The 24,106-nt window shown below is 41.7% G+C and overlaps 1 protein-coding gene and 1 long non-coding RNA gene across 2 annotated transcripts; both read left to right on the top strand.

The window, feature by feature from the left end:
* The first annotated feature begins 21 nt into the window (after window positions 1-21).
* On the top strand, window positions 22-11,283 carry LOC129819972 (DNA-directed RNA polymerase III subunit RPC7-like). The gene is made up of 8 exons (XM_055876714.1): window positions 22-216; window positions 688-823; window positions 1,186-1,315; window positions 2,132-2,200; window positions 2,557-2,613; window positions 8,833-8,903; window positions 9,045-9,164; window positions 10,192-11,283. The coding sequence occupies exons 2-8, from the start codon at window positions 704-706 to the stop codon at window positions 10,276-10,278; spliced, it is 654 nt and encodes a 217-aa protein (XP_055732689.1). The 5' UTR covers window positions 22-216; window positions 688-703; the 3' UTR covers window positions 10,279-11,283.
* A 7,274-nt stretch (window positions 11,284-18,557) lies between these two features.
* Window positions 18,558-23,861, top strand: LOC129819971 (uncharacterized). The gene is made up of 2 exons (XR_008754137.1): window positions 18,558-22,617; window positions 23,601-23,861. It is a non-coding gene; the product is annotated as an uncharacterized LOC129819971 (long non-coding RNA).
* The last annotated feature ends 245 nt before the right edge of the window (window positions 23,862-24,106 follow it).

The raw sequence follows: 24,106 nt of genomic DNA, 5'->3' as shown, positions 1-24,106 counted from the left end.
ACAATTCCTCACAGAATATGTTTCATGAGACATTCAAGGCTGACGGAACACACGTTTACTCCAGTTGAAAACATCCGGCAGTCTGCACGTGTGGATTTATTCCTAAAATGTTGAATGTTCTACAGTATAAGCAACATAAGTATTATAGCCTGCAGTTTATTAGAAGGCTCAACCTGCAAGCGTAATCGTTAGCTTCATCGCTATCAAACCATTTAGGTAACGTTAAGTGGAAACAATACCATGCCAGAATGACCCTTAGCGGTGAAATATAGCTAGCTAGCTTGAATGCCAGCCAATACTAATGTTAGTTAGCTGGCTATACAACAACCACAATGCTGCACTGGATGGCAGTTAAAATATCACGGCTAGCTAGATATTTTGCCTGCTAAAAAATGTGATGTAATCATGTGTGAAATTAACTCTCGAGAACTCAGGCCCATACAGCAGTCAGTAGGGCAAGGGTGAAATGCAATAGCTACTGTAATTAGCTTTCCTATTCTGTATGGACTCCCATGTGGTTATTGAGTGCTAGCTACCTGACTAGTTACTAGCAATCTATAAACAAAGGTAAATTGGGGCCCAAGTGTTGGGAGCCCTGTCTCAAATGCTAGTTAGTTATCCGCAATACTGGCTGTTATGTGCATTTGTGTTTGTTAGGCTACTATCAGTTTTCTTTCATGCATTTAGCTACAGACTCATCACCATGGCTGGAAGAGGCAGGGGTCGTGGAAGGGGTCAGATGACCTTCAACCTGGAGGACTTGGGCATAGGAAGGGGAGAGAGCCTGCCCCCCACCACCTTTAAGCCCTCGCCCCTCTTCCCTGTGAGTGTGCACGTGGAGGGCTTGTAACATAGCCTAGACTTACCTTGCCACTGTTGCTTATAGTGCTCTTGTCTTGAGCGTCACAAAATTAAAATAATTACAGTTATCTAATATTACTAGTAATGTAATGGAGACATGTTTTGTTTTTCTCTTAGAGGCATTTTTTCTCTCTGAGGTACAATATAATTTGTATGGACACTGACTGGTTTAAACACACAATATTGCCTACCATCCTCTAACTGGGTTGCAGTATTTTGAAATACTGTATAGTAATTTAAATGTAGTAATGTCTTTGCTTAGTGCTAGTGTTGTGGCGCTATAACAACCCAGCCTCTTGATCTGTCCCCCCTCCTTAACCTCAGCCCATGCCAGTCCAGCCTGTGCCCCTGCAGACAGGAGAGGAGGTGGAGTACATGCTGGCTCTGAAACAGGAACTGAGGGCCGCCAACAAGACCCTGCCCTTCTACATCAGACGGGCCGCTCCCAAAAGAGGTAAGCCAGCACACACAGGATTGAAGGTAGAGTTAGCGATGCACAAAGTAAACGGCAATATCAGGCCAATTTCCGCAAACAAGGGCATTGAAGGGTGAGGCTCTGCCATTTTGGTCCCATAGCTATCACGTTGTAGCTATTGAATTGCACATGCACAACTACTCTATGATACTCGGTGAGTGCGTTGTCTTGCATCGCGCTCATCTGCAACATCTGCGGTGCTGCTCGTTGTAATGTCATATTGCAGAGTTTCATTTTAAGGGGTGGAGAAATCGTAGAATGTTATTAACCGTGATTGAGCTAAGTTCCAAAGTCATATGGTTAATGTTATTTGTAAACTTTTAAAGAAAACAGCAAGTTTATGTTATGTCATTTGTCGCGCGTGAAATAATTTCGTAAGACTCGAAAGTATGCATCTTAGAAATAGTTTTCACATACAATGTGTATATGTCTGAACTCAATCAAATACGCTTCCCAAAATGTATATGATCGCTGAAATACAACCTTTGTTTTTGATTGGCAAATTTCAAAAATGTTCAAAGTCCCTTTAGGTAGCCAATTTATCAGCTGTCCATGTAAACCGGGTTGTAAGGGCAAAGCATGTAAATGTTTAAATCAATCTATTATATTATCAAAGTATTCACAATAATCGGGTTATTGAATGCATGTAAAAGTACCCAGTTATGATGGATGTTAATGTATGTCAGACAAATGGTATAGAAGGTTTTGTAATGGAGTGTTATACTTGTTTTCCCTTGCTGGTATTATATGAATAGGACATTGTTAGTTGTAATTATGCTGGTGTTTCCATTGTAGATGTCGATCGCTACTCTGATAAGTACCAGAGCGGAGAGCCCAAGGACAGTGCCATCGAGTGGAGCCCAGGTGAGTGATGATGGGCTGGTTTGTGGAAATACTGGGGGTTAGAATCTGCACCCAACTGATCACAGAACAGTTGTTTCTTTCATAAACTATTTAGTTCTCTGTGCCACTTTCCTGCTGCTAGTAGTCTTCAGTGGCAACTCCTAGCCAGGCTGTCGGTCTTTTTTCTGGTGCTTTCTTTTGATGCAGTGTTGGTATATGTCCAGCAGATGGTGCCAGACAAGTCAATTTCTGGTCTGAATTTATCTGATTTTTAATCTTGTGCTGTGGTGTCATTATTCCTTATACTGTGAATAAGATCCATTATGATGTATTTTTCTGTGTTAACATGTTTCTCTTTTTCTATGGTTCTGTTTCAGACTGGAGCAGATTACCTAAAGAGCTTTGCATTAAAGTGAGGAAGCCTCTGGCTAAAAGTGAGTACTTTGTCTGAAAGGCCTTGAGATTTGTGTGTGGAATTCAAACTTTGTGGAAGCCATGTATTGTTTTCAATTGAGAATTTTCTTTCCCAGATACTCAATAAGTGAACTTTCATCAACATATTTTCTTAGCTACTTACTTTGGCCTTTGAATTCCTTGCGAAACAATTTTAAACCTCTTCCCACCCCTTCTGTCAAGGGCCGTAACCAGGGTTTGAGTTTTAGTGAGGTCCGTTAAAAAAAACGTTGAAATGCTATTTGGTGAACAGCAAAAATGACCCTAGCTATTCTCAACTTGGCTGCTGTAGGTTCATTCACCTCAGTCGTTCTACAAACACATGGCCTATTAGTTTTATAATTGTAATGTTATGGGAGAAATCGTTCACACTGACATGTAGCATCAGGGACGAAATGAAAACTTATGGCATTTTACAACTTTGTTTGCATGTTAATCTAGGCCTATAGGGAAGATAGGCCATGTGAAGATGTTCATATTCAAACATATCATACTTTTTGTAAGTTCTTATCTTGTTTGATAAGATAAGTACAGATTTTCTGAGGCCCAAGTTTAGGAAGCACTGTAGTAACTTCTCTCTCTGCTTGCTTCCTCTCTCTCCTCTGCTACCTCCTGCATGAATTGCAGCCTGCCTCAGCCTCAACACTGAGTGCCACATGCCCACATCACTGTCAGTCTCAGTAGCCTACTCTCTGTAAAGGAAACCTATTATGAGAACGTATTGGTGTATCGTTTGCTCCTGCTGAGGTAGGATGAAGTAAGAAGCTAAGTAATACTAGCCAGAGACCTTCAACGTTACTGCAATATAAGTCTCTGCCGGCAGCTAGCCAGCTAACTGACTGACATAAGTGACTATTTACCAGTTGTGCATTATCCGAGAGTCTTTTTTGGGGGATGTCTGTAGATACGAACAGAGTCGCGAGACGGTTTTAAAATTGCCTTTTGTCCGAAATCTCACAAACGCACTTTAAACAGCATCTCTTCTTGTTTATTTGAACTGACTGTGGGCTGGGGTAGTTTGTTTCACGTCTCAGGCCCTCGTGAGGCCTGTGCCACGAGAGAGTGGAGTTAGCCTTTTGAGAGACTGGTGAATGTTCTCCTAAAAAGGCAAATCCAGGAGGCATATCCGGGGGACGCAGGTGAACATAACGAACAAACCACTGTTCATGATTCCACTCGTTCGCAAAGAGGCAGGCACAATTAGAACGTTGTCAGATAAAAAATAAGCGTTCTGAGTTTTAATCAACGCTTGGAGCAATATTTAGATGTTGGCCCATAATAAATTATCTTTATTGTTTACAAAATACTCTAAGTATACAAAACAATAAACATAGACTGACCAGGTGAAAGCTATGATCCCTTATTGATGTCACTTGTTAAATCCACTTCAATCCGTGTAGATGAAGGGGAGGAGACAGGTTAAAGAAGGATTTTTAAGCCTTGAAACAATTGAAACATGGATTGTGTGTGTGTGCCATCCAGAGGGTGAATGGGCAAGACAAAAGATTTAAGTGTCTTTGAACGGGGTATGGTAGTAAGTGCCAGGCGCACTGGTTTGTGTCAAGAACTGCAACGCTGCTGGGTTTTTCACGCTCAACTGTTTCCTGTGTGTATCAAGAATGGTCCACTACCCAAAGGACATCCAGCTATACTCAGTATATACAGTGCATTCGGAAAGTATTCAGACCCCTTCCCATTTTCCACTTTTTGTTACCTTACAGCCTTATTCTCCAGAGGAGCTCTGTCAGAGTGACCATCTGGTTCTTGGTTACCTCCCTGACCAAGGCACTTCTCCCCCGATTGCTCAGTTTTGCCAGGCGGCCAGCTCTAGGAAGAGTCTTGGTGGTTCCAAACTTCATCCATTTAAGAATGATAGAGGCCACTGTGTTCTTGGGGACCTTCAATGCTGCAGACATTTTTTGGTACCCTTCCCCAGATCTGTGCCTCGACACAATCCTGTCTCAGAGCTCTACGGACAATTCCTTCGACCTCATGGCTTGGTTTTTGCTCTGACATGCACTTTCAAATGTGAGACCTTTATATAGACAGGTGTGTGCCTTTCCAAATCAAATCCTGTCCAATTGAATTCACCACAGGTGGACTCCAATCAAGTTGTAGAAACATCTCAAGGATGATCAATGGAAACAGGATGCATCTGAGCTCAATTGTGTGTGTGTGTGTGTGTGTGTGTGTGTGTGTGTGTGTGTGTGTGTGTGTGTGTGTGTGTGTGTGTGTGTGTGTGTGTGTGTGTGTGTGTGTGTGTTAGAGGTCGACCGATTATGATTTTTCAACGCCGATACCGATTATTGGAGTACCAAAAAAAGCCGATACCGATTAATCGGTCGATTTAATTTTGTACTTTTTTAAAATTTGTAATAAGGACAATTACAACAATACTGAATGTACACTTTTATTTTAACTTAATATAATACATCAATCAAATAAATTTCGCCTCAAATAAATAATGAAACATGTTCAATTTGGTTTAAATAATGCAAAAACAAAGTGTTGGAGAAGAAAGTAAAAGTGCAATATGTGCCATGTAAGAAAGCTAACGTTTAAGTTCCTTGCTCAGAACATGAGAACATATGAAAGCTGGTGGTTCCTTTTAACATGAGTCTTCAATATTCCCATATAAGAAGTTTTAGGTTGAGGTTATTATAGGAATTATAGGACTATTTCTCTCTATACCATTTGTATTTCATATACCTTTGACTATTGGATGTTCTTATAGGCACTTTAGTATTGCCAGTGTAACAGTATAGCTTCCGTCACTCTCCTCGCCCCTACCTGGGCTCGAACCAGGAACACATCCACAACAGCCACCCTCGAAGCATCGTTACCCATCGCTCCACAAAAGCCGCGGCCCTTGCAGAGCAAGGGGAACAACTGCTCCAAGTCTCAGAGCGAGTGACGTTTGAAACGCTATTAGCGCGCACCCCGCTTACTAGCTAGCCATTTCACATCGGTTACACCAGCCTAATCTCGGGAGTTGATAGGCTTGAAGTCATAAACAGCGCAATGCTTGAAGCATTGTGAAGAGCGGCTGGCGAACGCACGAAAGTGCTGTTTGAATGAATGCTTACGAGCCTGCTGCTGCCTACCACCGCTCAGTCAGACTGCTCTATCAAATATCAAATCATAGACTTAATTATAACATAATAACACACAGAAATACGAGCCTTAGGTCATTAATATGGTCAAATCCGGAAACTATAATTTCGAAAATAAAACGTGTATTCTTTCAGTGAAATACGGAACCGTTCCGTATTTTATCTAACAGGTGGTATCCATAAGTCTAAATATTCCGGTTACATTGCACAACCTTCAATGTTATGTCATAATTACGTAAAATTCTGGCAAATTAGTTCGCAACGAGCCAGGCGGCCCAAACAGTTGCATATACCCTGACTCTGCGTGCAATGAACGCAAGAGAAGTGACACAATTTCCCTAGTTTAATATTGCCAGCTAACATGAATATCTTTTAACTAAATATGCAGGTTTAAAAATATATGCTTCTGTGTATTGATTTTAAGAAAGGCATTGATGTTTATGGTTAAGTACATTCGTGCAACGATTATGCTTTTTTCACAAATGCGCTTTTGTTAAATCATCCACCGTTTGGCAAAGTTGGCTGTCTTTGTTACGAAGAAATAGTCGTCACAGTTCGCAACGAGCCAGGCGGCCTAAACTGCTGCATATTCCCCCACACTCTGTTGCACAGAACGCACGAGAAGTGACACAATTTGCCTAGTTAAAAGAAATTCATGTTAGCAGGAAATATTAACAAAATATGCAGGTTTAAAAATATATACTTGTGTATTGATTTCAAGAAAGGCATGGATGTTTATGGTTAGGTACACATTGGTGCAACGACAGTGCTTTTTTCGCGAATGCGCTTGTTAAATCACCCGTTTGGCGAAGTAGGCTGTGATTCAATGATAAATTAACAGGCACCGCATCGATTATATGCAACGCAGGACAAGCTAGATAAACTAGTAATAATATGTGTAGTTAACCATGTGTAGTTAACTAGTGATTATGTTCGGTGGTGTTTTTTAAGATACGTTTAATGCTAGCTAGCACCTTACATTGGCTCCTTGCTGCACTCGCATAACAGGTAGTCAGCCTGCCACGCAGTCTCCTCGTGGGGTGCAATGTAATCGGCCATGATCAGTGTCCAAAAATGCCGATTACCGATTGTTATGACAACTTGAAATCGGCCCTAATTAATCGGCCATTCCGATTAATCGGTCGACCTCTAATATATATACACAGTTGAAGTCGGAAGTTTACATACACCTTAGCGAAATACATTTAAACCCCGTTTTTCACAATTCCTGACATTTAATCCTAGTAGAAATTCCCTGTTTTAGGTCAGTTAGGATCACCACTTTTTTTTAAGAATGTGAATTGTCAAAATATTAGTAGAGAGAATGACTTATTTAATCTTTTATTTCTTTCATCACATTCCCAGTGGGTCAGAGGTTTACATACACTCAATTAGTATTTGGTAGCATTGCCTTTAAATGTTTAACTTGAGTCAAACGTTTCGGGTAGCCTTTCACAACCTTCCCACAATAAGTTGGGTGAATTTTGGCACATTCCTACTGACAGAGCTGGTATAACTGAGTCAGGTTTGTAGGGCTCCTTGCTCGTACACGCTTTTTCAGTTCAGCCCACAAATGTTCTATAGGATTGAGGTCAGGGCTTTGTGATGGCCACTCCAATACCTTGACTTTGTTGTCCTTAAGCCATTTTGCACCAACTTTGGAAGTATGCTTGGGGTCATTGTCTATTTGGAAGACCCATTTGCGACCAAGCTTTAACTTTTCCTGACTGATGTCTTGAGATGTTGCTTCAATATATCCACATAATTTTCCTTTCCTCATGATGTCATCTATTTTGTGAAGTGCACTAGTCCCTCCTGCAGCAAAGCACCCCCACAACATGATGCTTCCACCCCCGTGCTTCACGGTTGGGATGGTGTTCTTCGGCTTGCAAGCCTCCCCCTTTTTCCTCCAAACATAAGGATGGTCATTATGGCCAAACAGTTCTATTTTTGTTTCATCAGACCAGAGGACATTTCTCCAAAAAGTACAATATTTTTCCCCATGTGCAGTTGCAGACCGTAGTCTGACTTTTTTATGGCAGTTTTGGAGCAGTGGCTTCTTCCTTGCTGAGCGGCCTTTTAGGCTATGTCGATATAGGACTCATTTTACTGTGGATAGAGATACTTTTGTACCTGTTTCCTCCAGCATCGTCACAAGGTCCTTTGCTGTTGTTCTGGGATTGATTTGCACTTTTCGCACCAAAGTACGTTCATCTCTAGGAGACAGAACGCGTCTCCTTCCTGAGCGATATGATGACTGGTGGTCCCATTGTGTTTATACTTGCGTACTATTGTTTGTACAGATAAACGTGGTACCTTCAGGCGTTTGGAAATTGCTACCAAGGATGAACCAGAGTTGTGGAGGTCTACATTTTTTTTTCCAAGATCTTGGCTGATTTCTTTTGATTTTCCCATGATGTCAAGCAGAGGCACTGAGTTTGAAGGTTGGCCTTGAAATACATCCACAGGTACACCTCCAATTGACTCAAATGATGTCAATTAGCCTATCAGAAGTTTCTAAAGCCATCACATCATTATTTGGAATTTTCCAAGCTGTTTAAAGGCACAGTCAACTTAGTGTATGTAAACTTCTGACCCACTGGAATTGTGATACAGTGAAATAATCTGTCTGTAAACGATTGTTGGAAAAATTACTTGTGTCATGCACAAAGTAGATGTCCTAGCCGACTTGCCAAAACTGTAGTTTGTTAACAAGAAATTTGTGGAGTGGTTGAAAAACGAGTCTTAATGATTCCAACCTAAGTGTATGTAAACGTCCGACTTCAACTGTGTATATATATAGAGCTAGATAGATAGATAGATATATATATCTATCTATATATATATATCTATGTAGATACATTTATTAGAAGCGACTTCAACTGTGTATATATATACAGATTTAGAGATATAGATATATATATATAGATACATTTATTAGAAAAAAATTCACGAGGTTCTGACCTCTGTGTTCTCATATGTAGTTACGGCCATACTTCTGTCTTGTGCCATTTGTTGCCATGTCTGTTCTCCTTTTTTATTTATTTACTTTTCGGTTAACCTTCATGTTCTGTTCTTCTCTTCTAGGACATCCACCCCAAGTTAAACAGCCAAAGAAACCTCTTGTGGGAAAAGAGGAGATTCTCACCAAGCTGGAGGTAGGATACTACAAAAATTACTAACCTTTCTTCGAAAGGCTAGAGATCATACATTTATTCCTTTTAGTTACTCCTAATTAAGGGAGATTTGCATATACCGTGCTCTGGTTTTGATGTTTCGTGGAAATTCCCACCCTTTAGACTCTCGAAAAGAAAGAAGAGGCGGTGAACTCTGAGGAAGAGGAAGACGGGGAGAAAAAGAAGACGAACGAGGAAGAAGAACAGGCAGAGGAAGAGGAATTCGAGGAAGACTTTGAAGAGGTAAGGGATATTGACGACTGATGTGGCCCATTTACGTTTTGTAACCCTCTCCTCTTTGAACCTGATTGTTATGGTCAGGGTTTTAGTGGTAAAAAAAATGGGTGAAATACCAGTTGAGATAATGGGCGGCGAGTAACACTGATGCTAACAACACTCGTTTATCATAATAGCTACTCAAATACTATTCACAAAATATATAAGTGCATAAACGGTGTTTAAGGTGTGTTTAGGCTCCATAAAATCCCCACCTTCTCATCAGAGGTCCATTAGCTGATAATAGTCGTCTTTTGGTCGCTAAAAACCCCCCATAAAAGCCAAAAATAAAAACATTGCCGGACACATTGTCCAGCAGAAAATATCCTGATGAAAATCCATATCTTCTTATAGTCACTTTGGCTATGCATGGAGATTGGTTCAGGTTGTCTTTCAATCATCAGTCGATTATTCCTGTCTGTCTTGAGCTCGCGCTCTTGCTTGCAAACTTGCCACATTTTATCGACTGGCTCCGGCCTTCAGTTTCCTGTGCCATTGAGTTTGTGACAGACACGGCTGTATTAACTCAGGCCATAAGTGTTCTATGATGTTTTGCGGTTTTGCGATTCACCTCTCCAAATGAGGACTCACTGAAATGTCAGACAAGTTCACAAAGGGGGAGTATTTTGATTAAGTAAGATGCCTTCCTCTAATATATGTTTGAATAGCTATGTCAAACATGCTAAAAACAGCTCAAATTAAACTAGCTAGCTACTATACCAAGAAGGTACAGACAAGTGGGAAAATGAAGCGACACTGAAACAGAGAATGTTGACAAGCCAGCGGGACCAAAGGAGATGTGCATTGTGCATAGAGCCATTGTTCACTTGGTAGGCTATCATTACTCCGCAAAGCTCAATATTAATTGCAACCGACTCGATTCCATATGTGGTGTCATTTGGCAGTGGGGCACCCTTGCAAATTAAAATCTGGTCTTACCATGGGTCTCACAAGTTTTTCCTAATGGAAACGCTGCTTCTCATTTGCGTTCCAGGATACCGACTACATCATGTCTTACTTTGACAACGGAGAGGAGTTTGGAGGGGACAGCGACGACAACATTGACGAAGCTACTTACTGAGAGACCGTAAGAGTGCTGATAACACTAAATAGACGAGGAGAGGAGGCCTTAAGTAATCGTCCCTGTGGACTTAGTTACAGTATTTTAATTACTTGTGGAGTCATTGGCCATGGTAACAGACATTGAATGCCTGCTGCTATTCAGCCATGACAGGTATAGTCTAAAACATGGAAAGAACAATATGCTGCTATCTGATAACCTAGGTCCAAGACATGGAAGGTGGTGACTGCTGGTGGAAACAGTTGCTCAATGTAGATGTCTAGAGCGAATACTCAGACTTGTTGTATGTGGTGGTTTAAAGTCCCAAAGATACTAACTAGTCATGCTGACAGTCCCCCTTTCTTCAGCTATGTTGAGGTAGTAATGGGAGCTGATTTATTTACAGGCCATTGTTGCCTTTTATAACTTTAATAATAGATTTTATGGTTTTAATTAACAAATAATGTGCAATTGCAGTGATAGGGCTTTTAGAGTAAGGGCATGTTTTAGAGAAAGGTAATTTAGCTTTTACAATTCCTTGGTGTACCAATCTTTGTTTTTTAAAGTGTATACGACAATCAAAGTTTTTAATTACAGTTTTCAATGTCTTAGCTAATCGAAAAATTACCTTTGTTCATTTTAAATATTTTATTTCTGTAATGTGAAATTTCTGTTATGCGAGTTGAACATTTGAAAGTGTTGAATTTAATTCTCTAAATACATTTTAAAGAACCCTAGCAAATAGTTGTGTTTTGTATCAGCCAGCAGATGGCATATTACTCCAAGGTAAATCAAGGGGCGGTTTATGTTCACTGGGTGTAGTTGGTAGGTTATGCAGCTCACAAAAAAAAAGTTATTCACCATTGCCAAGTAAAAGGCCATTTATAGTGGTGAGCTCCCAGAATGTTTCTTCTTCTATTTCTACCTTTGAAATGGTGTGATCCTCCATTTCATTGAACAGGGTTTAACATGTTGCCGTCAGCAGTGAAAATAAAACCCGAAGGGCAGAAAGTTTCCATTGCATGACTAGTTTTGAAAAAAGGCATTGTTTATTTGTTTACTCACACGTCTTCTGCTCTCTTACCATTTGGATTTTGAGAAATTCTCTATCCAAACAACATCAATAACACTTAAACGGGGTGGCAGGTAGCCTCAAGGTTAAAGTGTTGGGCCAGTAACTTAAAGGTTGTTAGAATCCCAAAGCTGACAAGTTGAAAGATCTGTCGCTGTGCCCTTGAGCAAGGCACTTACCATTAATTGCTCTTGGGACGCTAGACAATGGTGACCCTGGCTGTGACCCCACTTCCTGCAGGTGTCTCAGGGGGAGTTTCTGTTACATACAGAAACAGGACAAATATAAGCCGTCCCCTCAAATAATAATAATTTTTATAAAAAACCATGTCTATTTTGCTGCTCGACAGTCTGTTTACTACTCATTTAATCATAATTTATAGATCGGCAGGTAAGGGTGCTTTCGAGCGGCTAAATGTGCTTTACCATTGGGCCATCAGATTTGCCACCAATGCTCCTTATAGGACACATCACTGCACTCCTCTGTAAACTGGTCATCTCTGTATACCTGTCGCAAGACCCACTGGTTGATGCTTATTTATAAAACCCCTTTAGGCCTCACTCCCCCCTATCGGAGATGTCTACTGCAGCCCTCATACAACACCCGTTCTGCCAGTCACATTCTGTTAAAGGTCCTCAAAGCACACACATCGGTGGGTCGCTCCACTTTTCAGTTCGCTGCAGGTAGCGACTGGAACGAGCTGCAACAAACATTCAAACTGGACAGTTTTATCTCAATCTCTTCATTCAAAGACTCAATCATGGACACTCTTACTGACAGTTGTGGCTGCTTTGCGTGATGTATTGTTGTCTTTAACTTTTTGTGCTGTTTGTCCCCATTAATGTTTGTACCATGTTTTGTGCTGCTACCATGTTGTGTTGAATCATGTTGTCATGTTGTGTTGCTACCATGCTGTGTTGTCATGTGTTGCTGCCTTGCTATTTGGTTTGGGTCTTAGGTCTCTCTTTATATAGTGTTGTGTTGTCTCTCTTGTGATATGTTTTGTCCTATATTTATATAAATATTTTTTTATCCTACCCCCCGTCCCTGCAGGAGGCCTTTTGGTAGGCCATCATTGTAAATAATAATTTGTTCTTAACTGACTTGCATAAGTAAATAAAGGTTAAACAAATAAAAATGAAAAAGCCCTCAGTAGACATGTGGGTTAAGACCTTGTGTGATTCATAATCATCCTCACACAGACCTGACGTGATCCAGACTAGCCTACTGCAGCTGCACTCCATCTCCTCTGCTGCTGGGTATAAATCAAGGAGGTATACCAAATGCCAAAGATATTCTTTGGTATTTATGTTTGAGCCATAGCACTTGTCACGTTGTGCACGTATGCAAAATGTGCATGTATGCAAAAGTGTTAGCTTACATATTGGCATGGTTGTATCTGCAATCTAAGCATTCCCTCTGCGATTCCCTCATTAGAGGCTCTAGGGGCAACCTGGCTCCAGGGCTTCTCCTTTTCAAAGGCATGTTGAAAATGGGGAAATATGTTTTCATGTATTTGCTAAGGGAAGTGATACCCATTGCTACAGTGTTGGGACCTAGACCTGGGGTTGGTTCCTTTTTAGGAACCGAAAACTGTAGTCAGCATAGGCTGTGCGCAACAAATTGACCGCTTGTGTGTGTGTAAGCCCACTCTGCATAGCCCCCTGACTGACGTTTTAAAGCAGATACCCATAGACTTCCAGTCATTGCTCATTGGCTCGCAAAACTACCTCAACTTCCTTTGTACTGGACACATAGACATTATATTGACAAGTTAATCTTGTATCCCTTTAAGTCGACCAAATGTTTTTGTTGTGGACTTAAACATTTACAGTAGTCCTACAGTAGCAATGTGGGCTCCCGAGTGGCGCAGTGGTCGAAGGAACTGCATCTCAGTGCTTGAAGCGTCACTACAGACACCCTCGTTCGAATCCAGGCTGTATCACAACCGGCCGTGATTGGGAGTCCCACAGGGCTGCGCACAATTGGCACAGCATCATCCTGGTTTGGCCGGGGCGAGGGCCTCATTGTAAATAAGAATTTGTTCTTAACTGACTTGCCTAATTAAATACAAAAAATACTTCCTTTCACCCAAGGTGTGGAAAGACATGTACAGCACAACTTCCTCAGGAATTTGCATGAACTAACCAGTTGAGCAGCACATGTTGCTTCAGATAAGGTTAACTTAGCATTGTATTGCCTATGGTTATGGGGTTTAGCCTGAGCAAAGGAGTACAGTTCATCCAAAGTAATAGTTGCTGCAGTCTACTTGGCTTTCAGTTCAAGTTATCTAGTGTCACGTCTGAAAAGCGTAGCCTAAATTGAGTAATGTTATAGGATGAGTTTCACATTATTAAGCATGTACAGTGGGGAGAACAAGTATTTGATACACTGCCGATTTTGCAGGTTTTCCTACTTACAAAGCATGTAGAGGTCTGTAATTTTTATCATAGGTACACTTCAACTGTGAGAGACGGAATCTAAAACCAAAATCCAGAAAATCACATTGTATGATTTTTAAGTAATTAATTTGCATTTTATTGCATGACATAAGTATTTGATCACCTACCAACCAGTAAGAATTCCGGCTCTCACAGACCTGTTAGTTTTTCTTTAAGAAGCCCTCCTGTTCTCCACTCATTACCTGTATTAGCTGCACCTTTTTGAACTTGTTACCTGTATAAAAGACACCTGTCCACACACTCAATCAAACAGACTCCAACCTCTCCACAATGGCCAAGACCAGAGAGCTGTGTAAGGACATCAGGGAAAGAATTGTAGACCTGCACAAGGCTGGGATGGGCTACAAGACAATAGGCAAGCAGCTTGGTGAGAAGGCAACAACTGTTGGCGCAATTATTAGAAAATGGAAGAAGTTCAAGATGACGGTCAATCACCCTCAGTCTGGGGCTCCATGCAAGATCTCACCTCGTAGGGCATCAATGATCATGAGGAAGGTGAGGGATCAGCCCAGAACTACACAGCAGGACCTGGTCAATGACCTGAAGAGAGCTGGGACCACAGTCTCAAAGAAAACCATTAGTAACACACTACGCCGTCATGGATTAAAATCCTGCAGCGCACGCAAGGTCCCCCTGCTCAAGCCAGCGCATGTCCAGGCCCGTCTGAAGTTTGCCAATGACCATCTGGATGATCCAGAGGAGGAATGGGAGAAGGTCATGTGGTCTGATGAGACAAAAATAGAGCTTTTTGGTCTAAACTCCACTCGCCGTGTTTGGAGGAAGAAGAAGGATGAGTACAACCCCAAGAACACCATCCCAACCGTGAGGCATGGAGGTGGAAACATCATTCTTTGGGGATGCTTTTCTGCAAAGGGGACAGGACGACTGCACCGTATTGAGGGGAGGATGGATGGGGCTATGTATCGCGAGATCTTGGCAAACAACCTCCTTCCCTCAGTAAGAGCATTGAAGATGGGTCGTGGCTGGGTCTTCCAGCATGACAACGACCCGAAACACACAGCCAGGGCAACTAAGGAGTGGCTCCGTAAGAAGCATCTCAAGGTCCTGGAGTGGCCTAGCCAGTCTCCAGACCTGAACCCAATAGAAAATCTTTGGAGGGAGCTGAAAGTCCGTATTGCCCAGCGACAGCCCCGAAACCTGAAGGATCTGGAGAAGGGCTGTATGGAGGAGTGGGCCAAAATCCCTGCTGCAGTGTGTGCAAACCTGGTCAAGAACTACAGGAAACGTATGATCTCTGTAATTGCAAACAAAGGTTTCTGTACCAAATATTAAGTTCTGCTTTTCTGATGTATCAAATACTTATGTCATGCAATAAAATGCAAATTAATTACTTAAAAATCATACAATGTGATTTTCTGGATTTTTGTTTTAGATTCCGTCTCTCACAGTTGAAGTGTACCTATGATAAAAATTACAGACCTCTACATGCTTTGTAAGTAGGAAAACCTGCAAAATCGTCAGTGTATCAAATACTTGTTCTCCCCACTGTAGCTCATGTGTGCCTTCGCATACACAGACCTAACCCCTAGCAAAGATGTCCCCTCCTGTTGTTGTCAACTCAATGCATAGAGCTTGAGCGGGCGGCCTTCACATTCATAAGTTCAGTATGGGAACCATAGAGCCACAGCCAGCAGTAAACAAAGGCAAAGCTCTGTGGGCCTTTCTATTCATGGTGGCAGCCCCACCTACTGTCACATACACAGAAGGAGTGAAGGTGACGGTGCTCCTTTGTCGGTTGGTCACACCACCATGAGTTCTGTTTACACACCTGCATATCTCATCTGCTCTTTCTGCCGAATGACTCTTCGTTGTGCAACGTGTTTTTCTACGTGGGAAGACGGTATACTATACATGTGTGACCCACGCACAGTTGTCTATAGATTGCACAGGATTGTTCTGGACACCATTTGTTTTAGAGTGAAACACCGCTTTATCAGGGGCTCTGTGCATGCAAAGGTGAAAAATGTATTCCATAAAACTCATCCTATGATCTTCGCTGAGTTGGTTCTGCAGTTATAATACTGCTGGGGATTAAACTGTTGTCATCTTTGACTCATGTAACTCTTTTGATTGAGGGAAATAATGGCATTGAAGTTTATGATTAAATGTCACCAATTCAGTTTCATCACTTTATTGTGCATTTTATCCACTGTCAATACAGAAGAGATTCTATTTTGATTACATTATTACCCAATTTGAGATTTAACCTAAATAGACGAGGACAAACAGCCTCTTGACTGATTCTGAAGAGTTTGTCGTCAAAATCACAGAATGCTCCTTCAAAACAAGGCTGTGTTAATTTGGCACCAAACAAAAAGGGAGTAACTGGGTTGTTGAGAGCAACACAAACGTTTGTTTTCCGTGGCAAAATATTTTCTGTTGCGTGTCCCGAATGAACATGACCGTGGACTTGTTCACCACACTCCTTCCATGGGTATCCCACTTTCTGGAATCGAGCCATGCTGCTCCCCCTTGAATCAGGGTCATGGGACGTAACCAGAGAGGATTCTAGTGTCTGGCCAAGCAGGCGACAATTTACAGCTCTCGACAGCCCCTACATTTGAACTGCCTACAAGAATGTCAGCCTTATGGAGTGGAATGGCCTGTGGCCATAGTGCTGGCACCCCTTTTCACAACAAGCGACATCCTCCGGTTTTTACAAGGGCACACACTTATTTCTTTGTCCACAACCTAGTGTTTGAACCGTATATAGGTTTGTCCCTGTTGCCCTCTGTCCCCTACCATGCTAGTCCATTTTGTCAGTGTCTTCTACTGGGTTTATGTTTGGGTGCTATCTCAAAACATTTGTGAAAAGAATTGGTGGTTATTGATGCAAGCCTAACAGTGCAGTAAGGCATGCTAAAAAAAAAGTTGAGCAATATCGCGTTTCCTCTTTAAGGGCGGAAGTGGTATTGCGTTTTGCCTTTTGTTTATGGTGGGAGAGAACATAGCTAGAACATTGTGTGCTGTGTACTCTACTGAAACCTTTGATGGGTGGGTGTCTGCAGAGAAAATGAACTCTTAGAAAAAATAGACTCATCAAACTTGTGTATAGGGACACGCAATGGAAAGTGCTTGTTAAGAGTGTGATAGTGCAATGCATCTGACTGTTTCATTCAATGTGTCATTGTGTTTTCCTAAGGATATGGCACAATATTGTGTGGCTGCAATACTTCCCTATCTTTTCTATCACGACTGCTTTCCTTAGCAAGTGACTAAGACAACACATTTTTGCAACCTCTGATCAGATGTAGTAGATTTGTACAATGCTTGTTCAGTCAAATCTGTATCTGATGGTGCAATTCCACCATAATCTGCATGGGGGCAGTATACTCTTCTGAGCCATGTTCAAAACAGTTCATAGGAGGGGAACTTGTTGTTTGTCTCACTTTCTCCCGCCAACCACGGAAACAATGTGAGGTTATGCAACACATGTTGCTCTTTCTTTACTTAAAGTAATAACCAGCATATGTAATCGGAAGAAATGCATTTGCTACAATATCAGTAGATATGTCTATACAAGGACGAAGGAGCAACCAACTCTAGCTGTAGTTGAGGTTCACTTGAATTATTTGTTACATTGAAGAAGTTTGTTATTGTGTCCTTCATGTTTCTTCCATTCTGTTCATTCAGCACACCGTATGTTTGTCTGCGTGGCAGTGCACAGGTGTTCATAAGCTACCGTCAACTTTATGGCGGTTAGGGTGAACGTCTCTCTTGTTAAACAGTGGGTACAATCATTGATAATGAGACTGACAAGGGCAATCCGATGTGTGTGTGTGTTTTGTTTTTTGGCACAAAAGATCTACATGAAATCCTGGACAACATGAAAGGACACCCTGTATTTGTACTTCCTATTGTAGCATTGGAGTAGTGGCACAAACTGAATGTCTGGTATCATACACAGAGTATCCAAAACATGTTCTTTCCATGATATGGACTGACCAGGTGAATCCAGGTGAAAGCTATGATCCCTTGTTGATGTCACTTGTTAAATCTACTTCAATCAGTGTAGATGAAGGGAGGCGACAGGTTAAAGAAGAAGCGTTAAGCCTTGAGGCAATTGAGACGGATTGTGTGTGTGCCATTTAGAGGGTGAATGGGCAAGACAAAATATTTAAGTGCCTTTGATCGAGGTATGGTAGAAGGTGCCAGGCACACCGGTTTGTGTCAAGAACCGCAACACTGCTGGGTTTTACACGCTTAACAGTTTCCTGTGAGTATCAAGAATGGTCCACCTCCCAAAGGACATTCAGCAAACTTGATACAACTGTAGGAAGCATTGGAGTCAACATGGGCCAGCATCCCTGTGGAACAATTTCGACACCTTGTAGAGTCCATGCCCCGACGAATTGAGGCTGTTCTGGTCTGACTCAATATTAGGACGGTGTTCTTAATGTTTTGTAAACTGTGTATATTTATTGGCCTAATCACATGCTTAGTGTTTTATATATCAAACCCCAATTGGTAGGACTGCAGAAATGTTGTGTAATTAGCTACTTCAACTATGTCAACAGAATTGGTTGGTCCTGGTAGTAGACAGTACCTCATTGTGTTTTCAATGACACCCAAAGACATAGAAATGTAAATACTAGGTAATTACAGTTAAGCATTAACAGTAAGGGAATATCTTTACATTAGCATTACTGGAAATGGCCTCAACCCTGATTAAGGTTAAATCCAGTCTGTATGTGACTAATCAAAGAATCCCTTTGGTTCTAGGCTAGTTCTGCAATGTTAGCCTGTTTAGAGCTTTTGTTTTCTGCCTGGCTGACCCAGCTGAGTTCTGCTGAGTAACACAAGTGGGTTAGGTTCCCAAGCACCTGTCATGCATGGAGGAGCTCATCACTAATCAATAAGATTTTTGCCTTGACTACCCTTATCTGTATCCACTGTAATGAGAGATTAGTTCTGACCAAGGTGCGGTTTGTTACCATGGTTAAAACAGTGGAGATTGACTGATTTGAACTGAGGTAATGGTCGTTTAGGTTGAGGAACTGAAGAAGAAGAACTGAGTAGCTACTCGTCATTAGTGTAAATGCAGAACACTAACCAGTATGTTTGCACACATTCACAACTATAAGGTTAATAGTCGAATTTTTGTACATTCAAAGATGGCGTGTTAGTGTAACGTGTTAGTACCTATGTTCCCCAGTGCCTGTACTTTCCAAGATTTCTCAGCCAGGTCAAGTGCACAGACTCACGCACATGCCACAGCTAGTCTCGCAGCTCATCTTTTGGCTCCCAGAGGCTCTTTTCACAGGTGGCCATCCAATAAAAACACCATCTTTTTTGAGCGTCATCACCGCTGGTCATCCAATCACTGCGCTGGCCCAATTGGATGCTTCTTCCACCATTAGAGGCTAAGCCAGTCCTGGTAGCATGCGGGATGACCGGATGGGCTTATCCGATTTCAGCCTTCTCATTCTACGTCATCACCCCCAGGTCACCAAGCTCTGACCCCGCCTTTCAGGTGACACAACATGGCGCAGGTTTCCACCACACTACTAAAACAAGACAGATGAAAGTAGAGGATGGAAGAGGGGATACATATAGGGGCACTGCTAGAACGCAGTAAGTAAAACAAAAAATAGGATTGGACCAATGAGAGGGTGCACCAATGAGAGGGTCACCACTTCCCATGGTGTCACTCCAGCCAGGGAGAGCTGAGCAGAAGGAGAGAGGAAGAGGAGGACGACAGGAGGATAACAGCAATGTGATTCTTACGGAGTGTGCCCAAACCTAAGTTTACTGATGCCATTGTGTAGGTTCTTGATGCTCTGGTCTGTCCATTAATCTATTCTTCCCTAATCTAACAGTAGGAATGGAGAGAAAAGCTTGAAACAGACGCAATTGTCTGTCGGACCATTACTACCCTTGTCCGAACCTCGTAAGAGTCAATTTAATGATGCTCTTATTTATGTCCTAATGGGCTACCGTACTATTGCAGCTCTGGCAGTGAACTATGAATTCAGCTTTAGCCAGGCATACCTATAGAAAGGGAGTATCACAGGTTAACCGAGAGCCGTTACTCTGCACTAGAACTCCTGACCTCTTAGTTGAGCCCTACATCTTATACCTCAGGCCACAGGCTGACTTGGATGTCTAGCACTGCGCTTAAAATATGAGGTCTTCTACTTTGGCCACAGCAAAGTTAGCCCCATATGGGCCCGGAGCAACAGCTCCAAATGACAGTGAACCAATTTGTGCCGTTAATTGTTTGATACTCTGTCTAACTGTGAGGATAGAAATAACTGGCGGCCAGTGTCATGTCTTTTTTATATAGTGATTCAAATCAGAGAGATTCTTGCTCGTCAAGAGGCATCGGCTCATTTCCCAATTAACTTAAAGTTTTGCTTTCTCTTATGATGTCATGGCTTCAAAAAACATAAATCTGAAGTTTTGTGGGGCTGACAAAAAAAGTACCTCTTGTTGGGTACATTTGGCTCACAGCCAATGTCTTTTTAATCTGATAGACTCTGTCTTGTGACTGGTTTAAAAAAAGAAAAAAAAAAGAAGAGAAAAAAAAAGAAATGGAACACCGTGACCTCTGCCATTTTATGAACACAGCCTCTGGTGATTTAACGCATGTTTCCTCCTACTTTACTTATCTTACTCTGTACGATAAACTGAACTAAGTGTAATAAACAAATCTAAAAATAGGGTTTCAGGTTCATGTGAAAGCCATCAAGCCACCGTTGGATTACAATGTTTATGTCCTGTAATCAGTTGATGCTGTTAAAGGGGCAGACGTGGTCGTCTTGCCCTTTTTTCCTATGCTGATTTGGTGTGACGTGTTCATGTCTCCTGACTGCCACGAGACTACAGGCCAACAAACCACTTTGCAGAACAAGCCATTTAATTGCGTTTCCTTTCCGGATGGACCCTGACTGTGGGAGGGTCAATGTTGTACATCCTATGTTGGTTTGTTTTACAGCTTTTGCTTCCTCGGGATTATGTCGTTGACACGGGCTTGCTACCCTGAGACTGCACACTCTTATTTCAACAAGCAAAGAAAATATTAGTGTTTACTCTTGCCAAGGTTGAATTACATATAATATATATCACATTTCTAATCAAACACCTCATTGTTGTTATAAACAGGACATATGATGTAAAACCGGTTTGACACTTTCCCCTTTTCTTATGTTTCTCATATTTCCTCTGTTATGGACATGTAATAACACATAGCCTTTATTTATAGGTTATTACATGACTATGTTGTACTGATTCAGTTTCTTACTTACTATATTATCAACATCAAAGGGTTTTATGTTCTTTATAGAGGAATCACTGATCCTATGAAGGCCTCGTCCCCAGTTCTCATGATGACTTTTCGCCTTCGTGTTTTCAACCAATTACTCTATGCATTAACAGTCGGCCATGGGAACAGCCTGGGAGAGATGAAGCCCTAATAGCTGTCAACACCACCTATGTGTGTGTCTGTGCCCTAGATAGAACTTTCATTGATGGCAGTGTACTTCCTCAAGAGCAGCAGATCATTAACCTTTAATGCTTATGAATGAGGTAGTCAATGCTGATGTTATTGCCACCCATAAGGCATAGACCTATCAAGGCACCATGTTATCTATCAGCTTTAGTGCTGTGTAATACGTAGTCATTTTAAATCATTGCCATATTTTACATACTGTACCTTTTTTGAGGTGGATCTGGACATTGCACATTGCTGAAGGGTTATGAATGTAATGTCATGGATGTAGGACTAAGCTAAAGATACCATTACGTGCCATCTTTAATAGGAAGAGACTGGAAGTACAATGATATCGACGTAAGTGTAACTGTATTTTGAGGGTCAGACCTCTGAAGATTGATGTGCCATTGCCCTTTGAAGAGTTGTTACATCACACATAGCGAAGTGAAGCATACTCCATCTTATCAAACCAAATCGGAAGCAGTTTACAGCCATTGGTATCCGTGAGCATATGCAGTATCCATGACAACAAAGCAGGACATAGCCATATAAATGATTTTGGATGAGTACATGGAAAATCCAAACAACAATATGCTGAAATTTAGTCGTTAGCCATAACAGAGTGGAATACTCGGAACAACGCAAGGTCAGTAGTGTGTGGCTAAAGGGACTGGTTTTCTTCCGTCCAGGCCTTGATGACGTCACACTCCGTCTGAGTGATTTATAGAGTTCTAGTCACACAATCCCTGACCTTTCCTTTGGTAGGATTCCAGTTTTTCTTTTCTGATGTCCAGAACAAAAACTTAGCAGCTGCATCTGAGCAGCTTCCACATTGACAAATCTGTGTCCTGAAACAATTCCTGTAATGTAATGCAGTCATTCAAACAACTGAAGGTATAGTCTACCCTTTTTTCAATGGAAACCACTTTATCTGTCTGTCTACTATCATATCAATCTGTCTTTGTTTCCTCAAATGGCTAATTCAAGACCTATAGTTCCTTCCATTACAATTTTACAGAACAGTGGCATGGGACTTCCAGGCCTGTTTCCCTGACGTCCTGTCAAAACCCTCCATGCTCTGTAACCTCTTTATTCCTTTCATTAAAGCTTCTCTCTACCATTTAAGAGGGCCAATCAGTGACATATCGTCATTCTGTTCCTTTGCCAAGCCCATGTCAACAAGTTGACACTGAGGCAACTCAACCCTGACCCATGGTGAGACAGCGGGGACATCCGTGCTCCGTACTGCCACAACCAGCAGAGCTCAGCTGGCCATGATTGATACTGATGCTATTATTAGCCTAGGTCAGAGGGACTGTGTCATGGTATTGTGAGAAGGGCATTTCTCTGCGAGTTACAAGGCACTTTTAGAGGTAAGGGAACTCTCTGGCACATGCAATGCTGTTTAGAGCTTAAAGACGTTCTCCAGTCATTTCTGAACTTTTACTGTTGAATAGTAATATCCCATGTATAAATACAGTAAAGTACACATACTAAAGGGTAAAAAAAGTATCATTTTGAGCAAAATTGTGTGTTTTAACTAATTGAAATGCAGTTGCATTACAGTTGACTGGCGTGTTTTGCAACGCTATCAACAATCAAGCAGTACAGTGAGGTCATTATCAGATAACTAGGGCGGAGCTAGACTTTGCGAGGGGAGTTAACCTCGTGGTGTCTCTTGTTTTGCTCTTTTTCACCTGATGTGCTGAAGCTTCAAGTAAACAGCACATTCCGATCCCTCACCGAGTGTGGGAGGCCTGTGTTTGCTCAGTCTTGCTCTGCAGGCCTCTGCAAGTCCACACACAAATATGTGCACACATATACCACATGCACGCAGGACACACGCACACAAACTCTGTGCACATTTGTTAACGATCTTGCCCAAGATGTTTTGATTCTATCTTCAAATTTTCTTAAAGGAGAACCAAGTGTATTCTGGTCATAGATAGACTCTTTCATTACTATGATCCAGACAGAAAATGTGTTAATAGCCAGTTTCCCATACATGGATTAAGCCTAGTGTAGTTTAGTCCTGGAATAAAAAGCTTATCTAGAAATTCTCCACTGAAAATCAATTTTTGTCCAGGAATAGGCTTAATCTGTGTCTGTGCGAAACTGGCCCCATAGAGTTTAACCAGGCAAGTAGCTACAGACTATGTCTGTGTGTTGTGGGGTGGGCGGAATAGCAGGTACTTTCTCTTACTTCTGCAGAGGGCATGTACTGTACATGACATCATTTAAGACATGTGACTGCAGTATATCAAATTCAACCAGCCCTCATCCTGTTATATCTCTCACCAGCCCTCATCCTGTTATATCTCTCACCAGTCCTTATGTTGCGTTTTCTCTTTTACAGTTTTGCTGTGTTAGCGGATCAACCCGATTTAACGCAGCCTGAGTCTCATGACTATGTGTAAGTTAGCACAGTCCCTGACCATGAAAGCACCTTCTATCTGCGTTAAACAAAGAATACATTAAAGAAGCCATGTGGTTACTGCTGCGGGACGTATTGTAGTGGTTCAGGTGTGAAAGAGTGTGAAAGAGATGTCAGTAGATGAACAAAGGCTTTGATTTCAGCAGTCATTTGTTGTAATAAAATGTTTTATGTTACCTTTAATAGCATTTGAAGACTTGCTTATGTAACTATTTAACTGTCTGTGTCACGTTCCTGACCTATTTCTGTTCGTTTGTTGTATGTGTTAGTTGGTCAGGACGTGAGTTTGGGTGGGCATTCTATGTTGTCTGTTTCTATGTTGGTTTAGGGTTGCCTGGTATGGCTCTTAATTAGAGGCAGGTGTTTGGCGTTCCTCTAATTGAGAGTCATATTTAGGTAGGTTGTTTCACAGTGTTCGTGGTGGGTGG

The sequence above is a fragment of the Salvelinus fontinalis genome, chromosome 22, assembly GCF_029448725.1.
Source record: "Salvelinus fontinalis isolate EN_2023a chromosome 22, ASM2944872v1, whole genome shotgun sequence".
Classification (NCBI taxonomy): Eukaryota; Metazoa; Chordata; class Actinopteri; order Salmoniformes; family Salmonidae; genus Salvelinus; species Salvelinus fontinalis.
The sequence above is the reverse complement of the archived record's forward strand: the minus strand, read 5'-3'. Positions and strand labels throughout refer to the sequence as shown.